We start from the raw sequence: 19,426 nt of genomic DNA on the forward strand, positions 1-19,426 counted from the left end.
GCAGTTTCCATATGGGGTAGTTGGTGTCGTCCTAGGGTGGTAAATCATCCGATGCCGCAGGGGGGGGGGAGATAGACCGCACTTGTCTCCCACTTGTCTCCTTCCTCTGTCAGTCCTCCTATTACATTAGGTCACGCTCGCTTGTGGCTCCAAACCCAGCCAGGTCCTCTGTCCAGTCAAAAAAGGACTTGGATTGAAGGAAACGGTATCCGCCACTCTTAGGACAATTCTGTCACACGAAACCCCCAAAAAAACAAACAATTATCTCCAGAGGGTGTGTATTGCTCACCGCCATCTGAAAGGCGGTGTCCTTGTTACAGTTACATTTATCAAATTCTTCACAAAGCTGTTAGTTATAAAACCGAGGTGCTAATTTCTCCAGGCTTTGGTTTTCCTGTCATCACCCAAAGTACAGTTTGATCCTAGGCATTAACAGTTAGTCATTCTGTAAAATCAACCTAAATAAAAATACAGACAAATTTATTTTTTTTAATCCCAAATTTGCTATTTCATAATGTATTGTGGGTACAATGCACTTCAAATAATGGGAAGAAATGGTCATGATGCTGTAATGTCTTAGCTGCCTTGAAGCTAGAAAAACACAAAACTTATGCAAATCTATGAGAAGAGTGAGGTCTGACGCGTTTCATCCAAAAGGATATACTCATAGGAGAATTGCCAAGCTTTCATTAGTGAGAGGAGTGACTGGGTGCATACATCAATGAATTTGCCTGCTCTACTGGTGTTATGGGTGTCACTGATGACGCAGTGCAGACAAAACTGGACAATGCTGTGACAGGGCTGAGTGTACTGCTCATCATGTACATGCTTACCTGTAATTAGTACAGAGGCAAGTGACAATTGATGGGCACCAGGAAGGGTTATATCTGCACACTGAGGAGACAAATTAGAAAGCCAATAGGGTATATCTGAAGTAATCTTTTTTTTCTAATTTGAAAAGATGTCAAAAAACTAATTTTATTTTGTGTCCTATTGTGGTGATTTCCAGAACTAAGCATACACTTTGAAAATGCATGCATTTTAATATATATTTCTAAATGAATATTGAAGCTGATTTTTTATTGTCATTAGGTACCATCCCCATCTTTGGTCTACAGCAGTGATGGCGAACCTTGGCACCCCAGATATTTTGGAACTACATTTCCGATGATGCTCAAATACACTGCAGAGCGCATGAGCATCAAGGGAAAGGTAGTTCCAAAACATCTGGGGTGCCAAGGTTTGCCATCACTGGTCTACAGCCTCTGCTCTTCAGATGTCCACTCTGCCCCTTCTGCTCTCTCTGCCATCAACAGAACTCATATTACCACGATCCCGCAATAGACTGTTTTGCGAATTCGCAGGGCAGACCCCTGTCAATTCAACTGTTCCACCGCCCATTCACAGAACCCTATGCATTGTGAGATTGTATCGGTTTACCCAAATAAGTGAAGCGTGGTACTATTATTCTTACTTAACTATAAATACTACAGTATATATCAGTAATGCAAATGCATATCCACTATCAATAAATCAATATATAAATAAATGCATGAAGTGCTCTGTACTTTCGAATGTGAACGTTTCACTTCAAATGCAATGGTGACAATTTGTACAAAAAAACAGTACAACACATTCAAGCTGAACTACACAGCATTTGAACACCACAAACTGAAAACACAAATTAATTAATTTTTAATATTCAAAGTAAACTCGCCCATCCCTCCATGTCTCCATACTTTATTGTGATGAGCACCCCCTAGCATTTCAGGCTGTGGCTATCTTGAGTACAAAAATTGTTTCTAACAAACTAGATAGAGGACTTTAAAAAGGTACCTTAAAAGCACATATAGTGCGATTTTATTGTGCAAGAAAAGTATTAATTAAAACCATACAGATAAGAGATTTTTAACAGACATTAGACATATACATATAGCTCTATATAAGAACACTAGAATTCTCCAATAGTCACACTTATCCGTCCACCCTGTTGGGTGGTGGATTGTCTCCCCATAAATTGCATTTGACGCAGGTGCATTTCTCGGTGCAACATCCCGCTTCTTCAGAAAGTATTTGATAGCGAGCTTTTCCAACAATAAACATATAGTAAATAATATCTTCATACAACAGCTGTAATTTTCTGCCCATTGGATCTGGAGAGGTCCCAACTAGTCAGAGGTCATCATAAAGTTTAGATATATTGTATATCACCAATTAAATAGTCTCTGTAGAGGATATCATATAGGATCAACAAATGGGAGAAGTCAGGAGAAGTCTGAGCCAGTGGGGAGCTTAGTGGTTATGCATCCATGGGGGTGGAGTGCCCTAACTATAAATACGACAGTATATATCAGTAATGCAAATTCATATCCACAATCAATAAATCAATATATAAATAAATGCATAAAGTGCTCTGTACTTATTAATGTGAACCTTTTACTCCATAAAGTGCAATGGTAACAATCCATACAAAAAAAAAAAACGTACAACACATTCAACCAGACCTACACTGCACTTGAACAACCAAAACCAATTAATTCATTTTTAATATTCAACGCAAACTCGCCCATCCCTCCATGTCTCCATACTTTATTTTGATGAGCAAAAAAAAAAAACCCCTAGAATTTCAGGCTGTGGCCCTCTTGAGTAAGAGCATGTAATCCAGGTAGCATGTACTGTAATCCATCTTCCCTTAGCTCAGGCATTTAGGCAGAAGGCTGTGTAACTGAGAAAACCCCTCCTACCCTGCTGAAGACACTTAGGACATATGACATAATTTGCCTAGGCCTAAAAACCAGTAAATGTAACTGAAGAAATGTAAAAAAAAAAAAAAGTTTAACACAAAATCAATATAATATACTTTCCTATTTACTAATGTAAGCAGCATAAAGGTTAAAAAAAAAAAGTCAATGTCGCCTAAGAGAGTGAAATTCTGCTTTCAGTGTCCAAAGTCCATCACTTTATATCTCCTGTGCTTTTTTTTTTATCCATGACTGAAACTCCATTCATTGATAAACCAACTTCTTTGGTCTCAACTTTTTGAATTTTCAAATAGAAAGTAGGTTTGACAATCATAATGATACAAGTAGAAAGCGAGCAAAAAACGCTCACATTAACAAAAGTTACATGAATAAAATGGCATAATAAAGTTTTCACAAACAAACCAGAGCTGACATGAAAACACCACATAGCAAAAACGTAAATAAACGTGGTGCCGGGCTGCTTAAAGCGGAGTTCCGGGCACAAAAACAATATTTTTTTTTGTGCCCCTCCGCTAGGTAGACCTCACCTGAAAAGGAATTGGATAGTTATTTTATTTTTTTTTGTTTACTTACCTTGTAATTGAAGATCGAAGACACTCACCTCAGAGTACTTCCTCCCTCGGAGCCGCGGCTCACCCCGTCACTTCCTGTCTCGCGATGATTCCTGGGAGCTGAACGTCATAGCTCCCAGGAATCAATGCGACGGCACCGGCCCCGCTCATCATTTCCGGGCGACGCTGTGGAGGAATGCGCGCCGCACCGGAAGTGACGAGATGGGCCGGTGCAGGCGCATTCTGGGACAAGAAGACGCGGAAGAAGACACAGAAGAGGACCGCGCCGGCTTCAGCTACCCACAAGAGAGATGGAAACGCTGTGGAAGAAATTTTATAAGTAAGTATTTCTTCTTAAAGGTAAGTGCGAACCGGGACAGATCAGAGGCTAGCCATTGTGGAATGTGCTAGCCCTGACTGTCCCGGGGGTATGTTTAGTAAAAAATTACTTCTGTGCCCGGAACTCCGCTTTAACCACTTACCAACTGCATAGCTAACATATATACGTTGACAAGATGACAGGGCTGCGTGGTACGCGATCCAAGACTTCCTGGTAGAGGGCGCGTATGTGCCCCGCTGGTGGCCACCTCCAGCTGTGATTATACATAGCTGGAGCTGATCTGCGGGTACCGCGGACTCAATGCCCGCTGGCATCCGGCGATCATTCGGTACAGAGGCAGGGCCGCAGTCTGCTTATGTAAACAAAGCAAATTGCCATTCTGTTAGTAGGAAAGGCATAGATCCTGTGTTCCTGCAAAGCAGGGACAAGGATACATATCTTCCCCTAGTAAAAGTACCTCCCACACTGTTCAAAAACACAGGCTAGGCACACAGTTAACTCTTTGATTGCCCCTGATGTTAATCCCTTCCCAGACAGTGTCTTTAGTACAGTGACAGTGCATACTTTTAAGCACTAATCACTGTATTAGTGTCACTGGTCCCCAAACAAAAATGTCAGCTAGTGTCCAATTTAACTGCCGCAACATTGCAGCCATTGATCACCATAAATATATCCCATAATTTGTAGATGCTATAACTTTTGTGCAAACCAATCAATCCTGTATATGCTTATTGGGGTTTTTTTTTACCAAAAATATGTAGCAGAATACATATTGGCCTAAATTAATGAAGAAATTAGATTTTTTCAATTTTTTTATTGGATATGTTTTATAGCAGAAAGTAAAAAATATTGTTTTATTTTTGCAAAAATGTCAGAATTTTTTTTTTATAGCGCAAAAAATAAAAACCGCAGAAGTGATCAAATACCACCAAAAGAAAAAATGACATCCATTTTATTTGGGTACAACATTGCATGACCACGCAACTATCAGTTAAAGTAACGCAATGCCGTATCGCAAAAAATTGCCTCATCAGGAAGGTAGGTAAATTTTCCGAAGGTCAAGTGGTTAATCTCAGTGATCAAAATAGGCCGAACAAACATGAGTTGCAGCAAAAAACTCTTGTGCATACAAGTGAAATAAAGTCTGTTAACATGTGTTTATACAATTCTTGTTGTCCTATTTTATTGTGACACTATAACTCCAGTTCTGTAAGTTGTCAACCACCAAATTCTCTACCTCTGTGAGAATAGTACTCTCACCTTCACTCAATGACCCACACAATATAGGTCGCACCTCCTCACAGTCACCTATCCACAGGTCCTTGATAAAAGCAGGTAACTCTCTCAAATCGACATTATCTACCACAGCATGTGTATACCCCTTTAGGGGTTGGGACTCTGCTTGATCACTAGGAACAGGCTCAGAACAAACAAGGACCCTCCATAGTGTAGTATGAAAACAAACATATATTTATTTTGGTAAAATGCACATACATTTATTAAAACCAATTGCCCTTTTCACATTAAAACCATTTAATGTCAATGTCGGTCCTTCACTTTCAGTATCAGTATGGAATTGCGTGACCCATTGCCCCCAACGTGTGTGGTCACAGCATCACGTGACCTCTTCGGGGGATCAGGACCGGGTGCTCTACAGTCTACACTGACTTATATCCTGTAAAGAAATCCACCATTGCTATAGCAACTTTGAAGGCTAGCTGGCTAATAATACATAAATACAATAAAACGGAACTTATCTTCTCTACCACTAAGATACTATAAAAATAATTATATTAAGACACTGTGATTATAAAATATAAATTAAAAAATAAAATAAAATGTATATACAAATACAAATGAGCTCTACTACCCCCTAGTGGATAAATATCATATTGCACTCTCCTATATAGATCCTTAACCACTTAAGCCCTGGAAGATTTTACCCCCTTCCTGACCAGGGGGTATTTTGCGATTCGGCACTGCGTGACTTTAACGGACAATTGCGCGGTCGTGCGACGCTGTACCTAAACGAATTTGACGTCCTTTTCTCCCCACAAACAGAGCTTTCTTTTGGTGGTATTTGATCACCTGTGCAATTTTTTGATCACACGCTATAAAGGGGTTAACTTTATTTGAGAGGGAGGGGCTGTGTGTGTCCCTAGGGGCGTGATTCTAACTGTGATTGGCTGTGGCTTGAGCTGTAGGAACAATGATCAACGGTCTTACATAGTAGAACCGTATGATCATTGTTTCTACACAGGGGAAAATGACAGGCGGCTTGTTTACACTAGCCACCTGTCTTTCTCCCTCTCCACCGACGATCGCCAAGTGACCGGCGGCCATCGGGTCCGCCGGTCACACGCGCGGGGGGGGGGGTCCGTGACCGTGCGGGAGCGCGCCTCCGGCGGTGCGCGCTCGCTCCCCAGAGCCTCACAGGCTAGTGACGTACCCATACGTCACTTTGCCTGTGAGGGGCTGACTGCCGCAGAATATGTACTTGCGGCGGTCGGCAAGTGGTTAAAAGTAATTTAAAAATGAATTTAAATCAAAGTCAATACTGACTCCTTTGGGTACCAATGTTTGTAAATCATATGTCCAACGTTTTTTTTCTGACTTAGGGTTTTAATTTTATTGCTGACCCTCCAGTGGCCTTTATAGTTCTCCAAACCTAAAAATTGTGGTTAAGAAGGGTCTTGTTGTAATACATTACAACATGTTTTGATATTTTGTGTTTTTTAAAACCTAGTGATATATTCTAAATATAGTCCTGAATCAGAGGCGTAACTAGAACCTTTAGGGCCCCAGTGCAAGAAACCAACCTCTTTCCACTGGTCCTGAGGCCCTTTCCATCGGTCCCGGAGCCCTTCCCTCCGAGTCGAGGGCCCTTTACTCCCATCACAGGGTCCTTTATTATGGCTTTGCGGAAAGACCCTTTCACATGTTATCCAGTGGGCCCCCTCCACGGTGGTGGAACACCAGGGCCCAGTCACAAGTCTGACCTTTGTGACCCTGTTCTACACCTGCCTTGCCCATTTTCCTTTCCCTATAAATGAATTAGTAGGTACTTTAAAGAGCACCTGTTGGTTACATAGTAGAGGTGTCTGGCATGTATGGAGTTAAAGTAGATGTAAACCCAAAGCCCTAAATCCTGTGTCTTTCTGTTGCTCCATTCCTCTGTCATCAGCATGAAAACTTCTGACAAGTTCACCGACAGAGATAAAAGCAGTTTTGAAATTCGTGTTGGGATGGGTGCATAGAGATAGATTAACAGAGAGCTGGTCTATTCACAGCACAGCTCCGCGTGTTCCTTCCTCCCTCTGCCTGTGCAGTGTGGAGGGGGGGGGGGTGCGTTTCCTCCAATCAGCTGTCACACGGGAAGAAAAAAATTCTAACATGATGTTCACTTTCTAAACAGTGTAGAAAGCTTAAGACAGCAGATATACAAATAAAACTTATGCAGGGAGAGTTGTTGCATCTCTGTGTATCATCTGAAGCTGTTCACTTCACTGGATATAGGTGAGGGTTTACATCCACTTTCACTGATTGTTGCTTACTGTCAGCTTACTGTTCAGCTCAAGCTCTCAGTGCTCGGCTTGTTTCCCTTATTGCTTTCCTGTGAGATCAGGAGCTGGCACATACTCCAGACGTTTTGGGGCCATCCCACTGTGGCGAAATGCCAGGGCCCGGTTCCGCCGCTGTCCTGAATTCTTTGAATATGGTTCCTTTTTGTCCTACTTACATTTTGTATTCCGCAAGGACATTGGAGTGCTTCTACCATGCCTTATGTGTTACATGTAATGAAATCCTCAAATGTTGTAGTTTTTCCAGTGGTATGGGTTGTGCAATTAATCCTTTTCTTGGGGTTTTTTTATATTCACAACATCTCCCAAATCTGTAAAATCCCAAGCCATTTTTTCTCTTTAGGTTGGTCTAATATATTTTTAACTAATTTATTCCTTAGATTACATTATCCCATGGACCATGACTTGTGCACAAAGATTGTTCATCTATACAATTCTATCCTTGGCTCTAAGGAGGTGGAAGAGGGCATTTAACACAGGACAGAGTGAGGGACTTTATCGTTTTGGTACACAGAGGTATAGAGGATCATTAAACTGGAGCACAAAGTTTGGATAAGGACTGAATTTCCATTCTATTTTTAATTATTTTCACAAACTTTATTGCACCATAGCACTATAATATTATTAACAATATTTTAATTTGTTTTCTGTTCGTACAGATTTAAATCTATTTTTACCGGTATAGCATTTTTGTGTTACTGTATATGTCTAGAGCACTGCACTTCATACTAGTTTGTTTTACACTTTTTTAGTTTGTGCTGGTGGATTTTTTTTTTTATCAATTTAGGGAGAGTGCACATGGACATTCTATAGAGATATATTATTATGTTATTGAGTCTTCTGAATATGATGAACACAAGTGAAAGTGTAAAAACTCTACTATCTTCAGCATCAATATATTTGTTTTTTAACAAACAGAAATCTGCTAAAATGATTAAAAAAAAAGAAAAAAAAAACATTTAAAGGAACTCTATACAAAAAAAGTAAAAAATTACATTATACACATGATAGGTATATTATATACAACTTATATCAGTTCCTATTTAAAAAACACAATTTATATGGCACTAGCATACACAAATTTTGGATAAATTTACATTGACACATTTTCCCTTTAATTGCCCTGCGAATACGTAGAAATATCCACATAACAAATGTCGCAACAGTGCCCCTTAGTGTGTGACGCAAGAATCTCTGTGGAGGCTAGATGGTGAACTTCGCATGCAAGTAAATTTTTCCTAACTGAAGTATAAAAAAAAAAATGTAATATAAATTTTGTAAAATTTTTTTTTTAATAATTTTTTTATTGGTATGCAAAAACACACAATAGTATGATATGACATACTATGACTATGATATGACATGTTTAAAAACATCAGCAGCAACAGGCTGTATTTATACAAATGGAGAGCTGGAGGAAAAAACAACCTAATATCCATAATCACACCACATCAATATATAGCAACTTGGGAGGCTAAACACCCACACAAGAATATACAGTACTGTGATGTAGTTGATGACATGTAGAAGCCAATCAGCGGGTCCGGTGGCCCCGAAGTCCGCTGGGCACCCACGATCGCTCCCCATGGAGACAGAATGACGGTCTGCCATTGTAAACATGGCAGACCTGCTGTTCTTTCAGTAATGAACATGGGGATCCGGTGGTCCTCTTATTTAGGAACACAGGTCTCTGTGTTCATGCAGCAAGCTCACCCCCCCCCCCCACACAGATAGAAAGCTACCCCTAGGGACACATTTAACCCTGTTATTGCTCCTGATGTTTAACCCCTTCCCTGCCAGTGTCAATGGTACAGTAACAGTGCATATTTTTAGCACTGATTACTGTAGTAAAGTCACTGGTCTCCTCAAAAGTGTCAGTTAGGTGTCCGATCTGTCCACCGCAATGTTGCAGTCCCACTAAAAATAATAAATGAATAAAAATGACATAAATCTTTCCCCTAGTTTGTAGGCACAAACCACTCAATATACGCTTATTGAGATTTTTTTTTTACCAAAAATATGTAGTAGAATACAAATTGGCCTAAAACAATGAAAAAATTGGATTTAAAATTTTTTTTGTTTTATTGGAAATATTATATAGCAGAAAGTAAAAAAGATTGTCTTTCGTTTTTCATAATTGTCACTCTTTTTTTTGTTTATATCGAGAAAAAAAAAAAAAATTGCAGAGGTGATCAAATACCACAAAAGAAAGCTCTATTTGTGGAAAGAAAAAGGACATCAATTTTGTTTGGGTACAGCATGGCATGACTGCGCAATTGTCAGTTAAAATAACGCAGTGCCGTATCGCAAAAAAATGGCCTGATCATTAAGGGGGTAAAACCTTCCGGTCCAGAAGTGGTTAAAAGGGGTTGCAGTCACAAAGGAAATAAACAGTGTAATACGGCGAACCACTTGATTGCAGAATCTGAAGAGGCTTCTGGGAAAACGTGAGGGTGGCCCAGCTTCCCTCTGTACTGGGCCCAATTATCTGGAAGCTTCTAACCCCAAGCTCTGTTTCCATAAAAGGAACGCTGTTCTTTCTTGTCAACCGTGAAGAGCGGCGAGAAATAATGAAATTAATTCACCCAAAAACCTTATGTTTTATTATACTGCTTTAATTATCAATTTACATGTTTAATGAAGCTTTGGCACTACAGTAACACCACAGAAAAAAAATGAAAAATAGTCTTATTAAAAAAAAAGGGAGTTTGTTTGTACTTTGTTAAATGAAGTGTGAAGAAGAAAAGCTTTCCTTGTCCTCTTCGGTTTCAGTAACGCCACTTCATGACCATTCCGCTCTGGAAGGTGAGCACAAAGAAAAGACGTGTCAGGAGCAGAGGAGAGAATGTATGAAAAAAATACAGAGAAACTTCAGAATGCATTTCCTCCATTATGCGTTGCATATATTTAATGTGTCATTTTAGTGGAAATTAAAATTACGGTACTGTTGTAGGCAGAGTTTTAGTTACCTGCTAACCTCCTGTTTGTTAGAGACTTAGGGCAACCATTAAAGCCTCCAGACCTGCGAACTTGCTACAGCTGTTACACAAAGGTCTCACTCTCCCTGTTGGTGCTATTCTTTTATTTGAAATGACAGAGAATGCAACTAGATGGAGACTGCCTCTTCCTTAACAAGTGAACAATGAAGAGAGATAACACCACTCAGGCTAGTCAAAGTCCATGATTCAAGGTGGGTGCTGAACCTCGGCTCGCCACCAGGAGAAGCATAAAAGAAGTGGTTGACCACCACACAATCCAATGAAGAAAAGTTCCTGTATTCATACAGGTGGTACAAGGTACAGCAGGGTAGGACAGTAGACGCATTTCACACGACTACCATAGTGAACAAGCATGTAGCAGTCGTGTGAAACGCGTCTATCGTCCTACCCTGCTGTACCTTGTACCACTTATGTGAATAAAGGAACTTTTCTTCATTGGTTTCCGAGGTGGTGTGCAACCATTTTCTTCTTTTATATTAAAAAGAAGTGATACGGAATGTTATATAATGGCAGAACCCTATGACAATGTTCAGGAGCTCTCTAAAGTCTTGAAGTACCACAGCTGCAGGAGACCTAAAAACATTTCCAGCACCGATGCTGAAAAAAAAAATGGTTTGTGTACAAATTCTGAGCGGGCCGGTGTACAAGGATTAAAGCTTCTAATTTTACTTTTTTTATAAGGAAAATGCAATTTCCAAATAACTAGCCAGTGATCAGTTTTTTAGATTTTACCTTACTATGACCCTGGTGAATATATTCTTTTGCTCCCACCAATGTGTGACCTTTCCACTGCAAACTTTAGAATATGAGAAAAAAAATATCATTGAAATAAGGCAAACCGCAATTCTTTTACAGATCTTTTTAAACAGGACTATTGTCTGGGTGGGGTGGGTAGCTTTAACTTAAAGGCTTCATGGGGGGGGGGGGGGTGAAGTCATTGTGCAGCCAATGAGATGAGGAAGCACCAATGTAATGTACATTTTATCAATTTCCATCAATGTTTTTAAAACCTATGACAAAAAAGGGGGGTTAACCTGCACTTAGGAATTAATTATTAACTAGTGAATACAAGTCTTTTTTTCGGCTGCTGCTGATGAAAAAGGAATGAATTCCTTTAAAGTGACTGTATATTGATTGATTGATCAGTGCTTCTCTAAACACCTCTATGTGTATTATGTACTAAAAAAAAAAAAAAAAAAAAAAAATTATATTATATATATATATATATAAATCAATAATAATAAGATGCTAGTTGCCACTCTCCTTATATAATTTGAATAATTAATCAATATCAAATAAAGTGCCTATAGTGAAAAATTGTGGTTACAATAATAATATATACCCATCCACTTGGCGGGTGTGGCGAAACCGGACGAGCATTAAGCTGTGCGTATGACGTCACTTCCGGTTCCGGTGGTTGGAGCGCAGGATGGTCACAGCGTCCACCGCACCAGGAAATAGGCGATTTTAAAACGAAGGAAATTGTGAGTGTAATAATTTATCTGCTGCAATAAAATTTGTGTTGATATATTAAACTATGGGAGATTGCTCTCTTTTAAATGGCTGATATGAGGAGGTGAGGAGGCATAGCCCTGGAGTATCGGGATTGTTAAGAGGACACGCTGGAGTGACCCCCAACCCTGGAGGAGGTGTTGCTAATATCAGTGGAGGTTTAGAAGGCTCATATCCCACCTACTTCTGGAGAGTAGGGAGGAAAGAGGGGAGCACGGTCAGCAGCACTGAACACAGTGTGAACACACAAATGTGATTTTTTGGCACAGTGCACACTGATCACTTTATGAACTTGCTATGAACTGCTTCTAAGATCATTGCATATAGGAAGGAGGAGTTCAAGGATGTTTTGCACTGGCACTTGTCACTTTATGTTGTATATTTATTCATGCACATAGCACTACCATTAGCACTTTATTAGTTATTTAATACCCATCAGAGATTGGATGGGTATATATAATTATTGTAACCACAATTTTTCACTATAGGCACTTTATTTGATATTGATTAATTATTCAAATTATATAAGGAGAGTGGCAACTAGCACCTTATTATTATTAATATATATATATATATATATATATATTTTTTTTTTTGCGAACATAATACACATAGAGGTGTTTAGAGCAGCGCTGATCAATCAATATACAGTGTTTTTAAAACCTAACTTTTGTTTATATTTTATATTTATCTACAGTACCTACATAAGGCATCCATATTTGCTGTTGACATATGCGGGCTCTGCTCCTGGTTTTGCAGGGCCTGCAGAGTGGGTGTCCTTTACTGCTCCACCATGCAATGCAAGTCTAGTCATGTGCAGACCCAATGAAAACAATGCATTCTCTGTATGACCCATATCGTATCTCAACAGGTACTATGTTTTTATTACTGGTTGTGTGGCACTTCATCTAAAGTCCCATTGGGCAAAACTCTGCAATTGTAGGTGTTAGGCATGGAGATGGAGAAATGGTGATGGCAGCTCATCTACAAATCTCTTCATTTAGTGGGATAGACAAAATATAGGAGAGCAGCATGTAAAAGTCATATAAAATAACTACTAGTTAAAGAAAATGTAGCAATAAATCAAAATAGATGCTCACTGAAAATATTTTATCCTATTAAACCTTTAAGCATATATAGACCCATTTAGAATGGTATTGGTCATGTAGGCACTGGGACGAGAAGTATCACTGTGCCTCTACTTCCTTGCAATAAGGTAAAAAATGTCTGGGCATCGATATTGGCCTTTTTCACCCTCCCTTATACTTACCTAAACTCTTATTCAATCCAATGCTGTGTGCAGCTCTTCTCTCCCCTCACTTCCAGGTCTTGCTGGCTTTGCTGGGGCATAGGGAGCCACTGGCTTCCACTGCTATCAAACTAAGCTAGTGACGAAGGAGTGGGTGGGCAGGGTCGAGTCCCGCTGTCTGTGTCAATGGACAGGGGCTTTCTAGTGGGGGCACTAGCCAGAGAGGAGGAGCTAGAAGTGCCATCGAGGGGGGGGGGGGACCAGAGAAGAAGAGATTCAGGGCCAGTCTGCCCAATTCTATTGCACAGAGCAGGTAAGTATAGATATGTTTGTTATTCTTTAAAAAATATATATATTTTTTTTCTTTCTATACAACTACTTTAAATAAAACCTGCTAATAGCCGACCCCTCCTGAACATCGAATTTGACTGGCTATTACCCTGACCTACTGGCCCTGATTCATCAAGCTGCAGTAACATTAAAAGAAAAAAGATAAAAAAAAACATATGACAACACTAACCTAGAGGTCACTTTAGTACGCTAAAAGCACTCTTCAGAAGTGCTACTACAACTTTTTTAATGAGGGCGACTACTTTCTGGGTTACTGAGCTGGAAAGTTAAAAATCCTAATCTGTATACTTGTTCCAAATCAGTGACTGAAAGTATTGAAAATTACATTAAGGACAGCATGACAGCCAGGTAACTAGCTTTTTAGAGAGATTAGCAATGTCCATGCTTCTCTTAGGACATGATTCAATGAAATATGTCCTGTAATATGTATGGACCCACAATCAACTCACTGTGCCCCTGACATACTCCAATGCCTATATTTATATTTGCCACCACTACCTTGTGTAAAAAAATCACGGTACTTCTGGTTTTAAGGTAGCATGGGACAATGAATTTGCCAAATAATAACTAGTCAGTTCACAGTTTTCTAGATTTTACCTTCCTATGACCCAGGTGATCCCCTCCCTCCGAACAAAGCAGCATGTGGAGTAAGAGAAGCCAATCACCACGGCCCATCATATCTCATGGGGACAGGGGGCATGCCAATCACTGTGCAGGTAAGCATAAGCACCAGAGGGAGTCTAGGATAGAGTCAGGGATTTTTGTTTTTTGACTGTTTTGCTTTTAAATGTGAACATGTCAGACAAGATTTATACTATACAAGTGCAAGCCGTTAGACCGGTAATCTCGGTGAGCAGAGAGAAGAAGCCAAAAATAACGCAGAAGAGATGTAACCCTTCATACTCTAATCAAGAGTGCATTTCTTTATGTTGTGGCTATACTAACAAAAGTTATTTCTTATTTATATTTGTATATAGGAATAGTATGTTCATATGACATATGTAATGTACATGTTTAGGCCTCAGATGCAAAAGCACCTAAAGGGAGGGCTCTGCACATAGTATTTTCATTGAGCGTAATATAATAATTAACTCACTGCACAGTTGCTTGTTTAGGGAATGCAAATAGCCTTCCATTAAAGTGATATTAAAGTCCCACGGGCCATTTTTCTTGTTTTGATTAAAGTGATATTAAAGACATATTTTATGATGCTTGTAGTAGGACATGCTCTTGCTATTCTTTTAAAAACAAAAATTCTTCTCCATTCTTGATCCACTAACTTTACCCCAACCCCAGATATGTGGATACCTCCTATGCCCGCCAGGACCTATGGATTCTTGCTGAAGTCTTCACTTTGTGCACTCTCCTGTTTAGAACTACAGTTTCATGTGGAGCCTTTCCTGGGAGACACTAGTAGGGAGGTTTACTAAAACTGGAGCACACTAAATCAAATATCTTTTTTGTCAAAAGTGTATAAACATTTGTTTGCTGCACCCCACCAAATACTTGGTCATTGGAGAAGACTTTAACCTGCCTATTTCTTCTTCGATAAGCACACTGCAGGACATAGAAAGTCTTCTGCAGCCCTAGATAGACAATCCACTCTCTTCCACTAATTGACTAGAAGGCATGCTTTGTTTGACGTGTGGTGTACTGCCCACTCATCAGCTAAACAATTCACATTTTATGCTCACCTTCATAAATTACATTCCTGGCTAGACTATTTCTTTGCAAACGCCCCCACTCAGAGTCTGGGATGGCTCCGATATCCAGGCCACATCATGGTCCGACAATGCCCCAATCACAATTTCCTTAGCATTCTAGCCGGATCCCTCAGAATCTGCCACTGGAGTCTAAACAAGTTTCTGCTTTTATATAATATAATATTATGCGTAAAAACTTCATAGGAAAACTATTAGCATTAGCAGCGCTCCTAAGATGAAATCCACCTCCTGTGCCTTTAAGAGTCCTTTAACCACGTAAGAGTGTCTAAATTGTTTCAACACTTGGATAGCAGGAGTGTAATCCAGACCAAATCCACCGGACCCATCACCACTCTGCGTGAGACCTCTACCTTAGGCAGTCAACACTCCCCAGACCACTGATAATGCATGCCTTGAATTATCGTCCAGCACGGATAAGGAAGAATGCTCACCATAATGCTGATGCGGCCCGCAATGAAATTGAGTTTGACACCCCTGCTTTATGTTATGCCATAATTGTAATGCTATTATGATCTCACTTTCTGCACTCTGTTCCCCCCCTCTGCAGTCTGCATTCAGTAGGATTTCGCCCCTTGAAACATTTAGCCATGTGCTCACACTGTCAGCATGCCTGGCACCACCCTCACGGTTCAGAGGAGCTGGAACTATAGAGGAACCAAGTATCAATGTATATTGAAAACAACATTTGTATCACGTGTGTATTTCTTCTGCACAGAAATATGCAACAGGTATGCATTTTTCTGCAGAGAAAGATACTCAAATGACACCAACATTGTGGTGTGAACAGGGCCCATAGAAATCAGTTGTTTTCTTTAGGTCCTTTCAGAGACCTACGTTAGTAAAATGCATGCCTCTGTGCATGATGTGAACAAGACCAAAGTATTCTATGCAGGTCAAATCTGCACCACTTTCCATCAATTCTTATGCATGTATGTAGTGAACAAGGCCCAACTATTCCCATAGTTTGCTGTCCTATTTATGAATCACAATATTTGGGAGTTTTGTTCAAGTTCAGTAAGGCATTTTTCAGTAAGGCATTTTTCACAGCATATGTGCTAAAAAAACGAATGGAAAATATGTGCAAATTTGTCTTGCTTAGAATATTTCGGGCTTGCTCTAATGTAGGTCTTTGCAAGGACATTAAGAAAAAACAGTTGATTTCTATGTGCCCTGTTCACACTATAATGTTGATGTCAGGTGAGATCTAATATTTATTCTATTATTAAAGCTATTTCTACATTATTTGTGGATACATCTACAGCACGCTGATCAGATCCAATGTTCCGTGAGCTGTAGATCTGAATTTTTTTTTTTTTTTTTAAGGGGTTCCCCGAGATCTCAGACTTTTTGCCAAGGGTTCCTCCACGGTAAAAGGTTGAGAAACACTGCTCTAGAGTGACCCGTCAACTGCTTGTGGATAAACTCTGGCAGCTGGAGGCACAATTTTTATCCTCCCCCTCGCTGTCAACCCTCAGGAAAATAGCACCAGAGCTGGGTTGAGAGATATTGATCTTGGTAAAATTGAGAAAGCCCTCATTCAGCTCAGACAACCTACTACGACAAGGCAAACAAACCGCTTATGTTACTGGCTAGACAACTTGGTGTGTGCACAACTGCATCACTCACGTTTCTCAAAGATAAGACAGGTACCCTCTACTCTCAGCCTTCCAAAATAGCACAACTTTTTCATGACAACTATTCAGCTCTCTCCAACGACTTGACTATACCACAAAACCCCCTACCCTCTGATTTCCTTCACGCTATAGAATCTTACTTGATGGAATGCAAACTCCCCACCATTTCATCTTCAGATCCAGCTATTCTTAACTTCCCTATCTGGGATAAGGAAATAACTGCTACGATTAAGTCTCTTCCGGCCAACAAGTTCCCCTGGGCCTGCTGTACTCCTACTACAAAAACCTTCCTCCCTTTCCTCCTCTAGAATATTACCGATTTGTTTAACCGGGAAAGGGCCACACTATGTGCTCCAACGCTGATTGCGTTGCTTAATTCGGACCTGAAAATCTTTATTAAACTTCTAGCGAACATATTGAATTATCTCATGCCGTCACTAATGCTAAAGGATCAGGTAGGGTCTGTCCCTTTCAGTCAGGCGGGTGACAATTATTAAGGAGGCAAACACGAATCAGACTGAGGCACTGCTCTTCAGTTTTGATGCAGAAAAGACCTTTGATATGCTTGGTTGGGCGTTCATATTCACCACTCTCAGACACATTGGTATTGCTTTATCCCCTTACCTCTGCTATCTCATTAGCAACTTCCCTTCTGTTTACGCCCAATGTCCCGGACAGTTTGACCTCACAGATGTCTCACTTTTTTATTGAAAAGGCCTCGTTTCATTTGATGAATTGATGGATATTAGAACTATAATACTGCAGACCTTCCAAAACCTACAGGACGCTTATGACCTGCCCAGGTAGGCCTTCTTTAGTCATTTACAAATACGACATTACGCACAGTCCTTTGCGGCTAACCTCCAATTTTCTCAACTGACAGAGTTTGAACATTTTTTCTAGAAGACCTGTCCTCTTAAGGTATGTTTTACTGTACTTATCAGCTTCTCATTACTGACCTTACGTCACCCGTGCCTCGGCATGCCTATATGCGAAAATGGGAGCTGCCTCTGAAAACGTGGCAACTCATTTGGTCACAGGCGTCCAACAGCTCTATTTGTACCCTGTGCAAGGAAAACTAATATAAAATTCTTTATCACTGGTACCAAACCCCGGAACCTGGTCCAGTCCATATATCTCTCTGCTGACCACCGGCGCTGTAAAAAAAAAAAGGCCTTGTCACGTATCACATTTACTGGCTGCTTATTGATCATCCCCCATTAGTGGATGGTTTATTCTTTACTCCATTCCATCTTTGAATCCTGGGTGCCTTTCACTCCCAAAACCTTCATCCTGGGTCTCACACCTCCTTCCTTCTATAAATTTTCTAAAAAAAAAAACTCCCTGCGAAGGTACTGGTTGCTGCACGATGCTTGGTTTCCCTTAAATGGAAGAAGTGGGAGCCGCCTCCTTTGTTTGCACTGCATTCTAGGTTCCAAGATGTGAAACGGATGGAATACCTAACTGCTTCTCTGACTCCCTTGATGCTCAAAACTGGGTCTGGGAACTGTGGAACCTTTTAGAAACTCCCTCAGTTTGACGTATCCCTAACCTTTTGACGCTGGGTGCGGGAGGCAACTTCTGACTTTGGCAGGGCTCTGACACAGGTGGATGCTCTATATTAACCTTTCCTTTTTCTTCCTTCCTCCCTTCTTCTTGCTCGCCTGTAACTTTCCACTTTTTACTTTTGTGCTTACTACAGTGCCTTTTGACATCTGGTCGCACACCATTGCGTGGATGGGATCTAGTTGAAGTACTGTTTTTGAGCTGCTATTTTTAGGCTGGATGAGAATACATGTTGGATTTTTCTTTGGGTACCATTTACCCTACCCTTGTTTCCCAATTTTATGATCTGTAAGGTGGCACTTTCTGTATCTTTTGCCAATCTGAATTACTTGCACCCTTTTAGTTTATTGTTGAAAAAACTAATAAAAATTGTAATTTCTCAGAAAAAAAAAAAAAAGACTGGAGCACACAGAACCTGGTGCAGCTATGCATAGTAACCAATCAACGTCTAGGTTTATTGTTAAAGCTAAATTAAATAAGCTGAATTTAGAAGCCGATTGGTTGCTATGTACAGCTGCACCAGTTTTAGTAAATCTGCCCCACAGAATCATAGCCGCACTGACTTGGGAACTACTGTCAATAACCACTGTAGAGGAGGCTAGGCATTGCTTCAGCTGTGTGTCCCTCTCGCTCTGCCTGTGTGTGCAGTTCTAGCAATGGTTGTAGTTCTAAAAGGGAGCGTAGATAAAGTGGAGACTCCCACAAGACTTCACAGGTCCTGACGGGCACAGGAGGCGCCAACATACCTGAAGTTGGCCGACACCAACCTGGGCAGAGTAGGAACAAAAGATAATGTTTAAAAAGAATAGCACATAGAAAGATGAGCACGTTAAGTCCTACTATAAGCAACTCATTAAAAAATATAATAAGTCAAGTCATTTTCCTGAAGAGGAAAACTGTCATTTTCCATAACTGCAAACAAGACAGAGGGCTGCCCTTAAACCTAATTAATGGTGACTGATAGCAGGTATCCTGAAACAGTTTGCGTCTCTGTCCCCTTTCCTCCCTGGCAGATAAATAACTTTTGATTTACCTAAAGTGATCAAGGGAAACTCCGAATAAAAATGTTTAATAATTATTTTCTGCTACTTAGGTTTCAAAATAAAATGTACTTTCCTGAGAAAATATGATATGCAGCCAACCAATGAGAAATCTGT

General features: G+C 40.2%; 1 protein-coding gene across 4 annotated transcripts in view; it reads right to left on the reverse strand.

Annotated features, from left to right (window-relative positions):
• Positions 1 to 19,426, reverse strand: part of RNF130 (ring finger protein 130) — a 552,973-nt gene that overhangs the window by 24,948 nt on the left and 508,599 nt on the right. For 2 of the 4 annotated variants that reach the window (XM_082253137.1, XM_082253135.1), the window contains one exon: positions 9,815 to 10,032. The exons of the other annotated variants lie outside the window; for them this stretch is intronic. In XM_082253137.1, the coding sequence (XP_082109263.1) occupies positions 9,926 to 10,032 (107 nt within the window). In that variant the 3' untranslated portion in view covers positions 9,815 to 9,925. Of the gene's footprint in view, positions 1 to 9,814; positions 10,033 to 19,426 lie in introns of those variants that run through there. 4 annotated transcript variants of the gene reach the window in all.

Source organism: Pelophylax lessonae (assembly GCF_965119305.1).
Source record: "Pelophylax lessonae genome assembly, chromosome: 4".
Taxonomy (NCBI): Eukaryota; Metazoa; Chordata; class Amphibia; order Anura; family Ranidae; genus Pelophylax; species Pelophylax lessonae.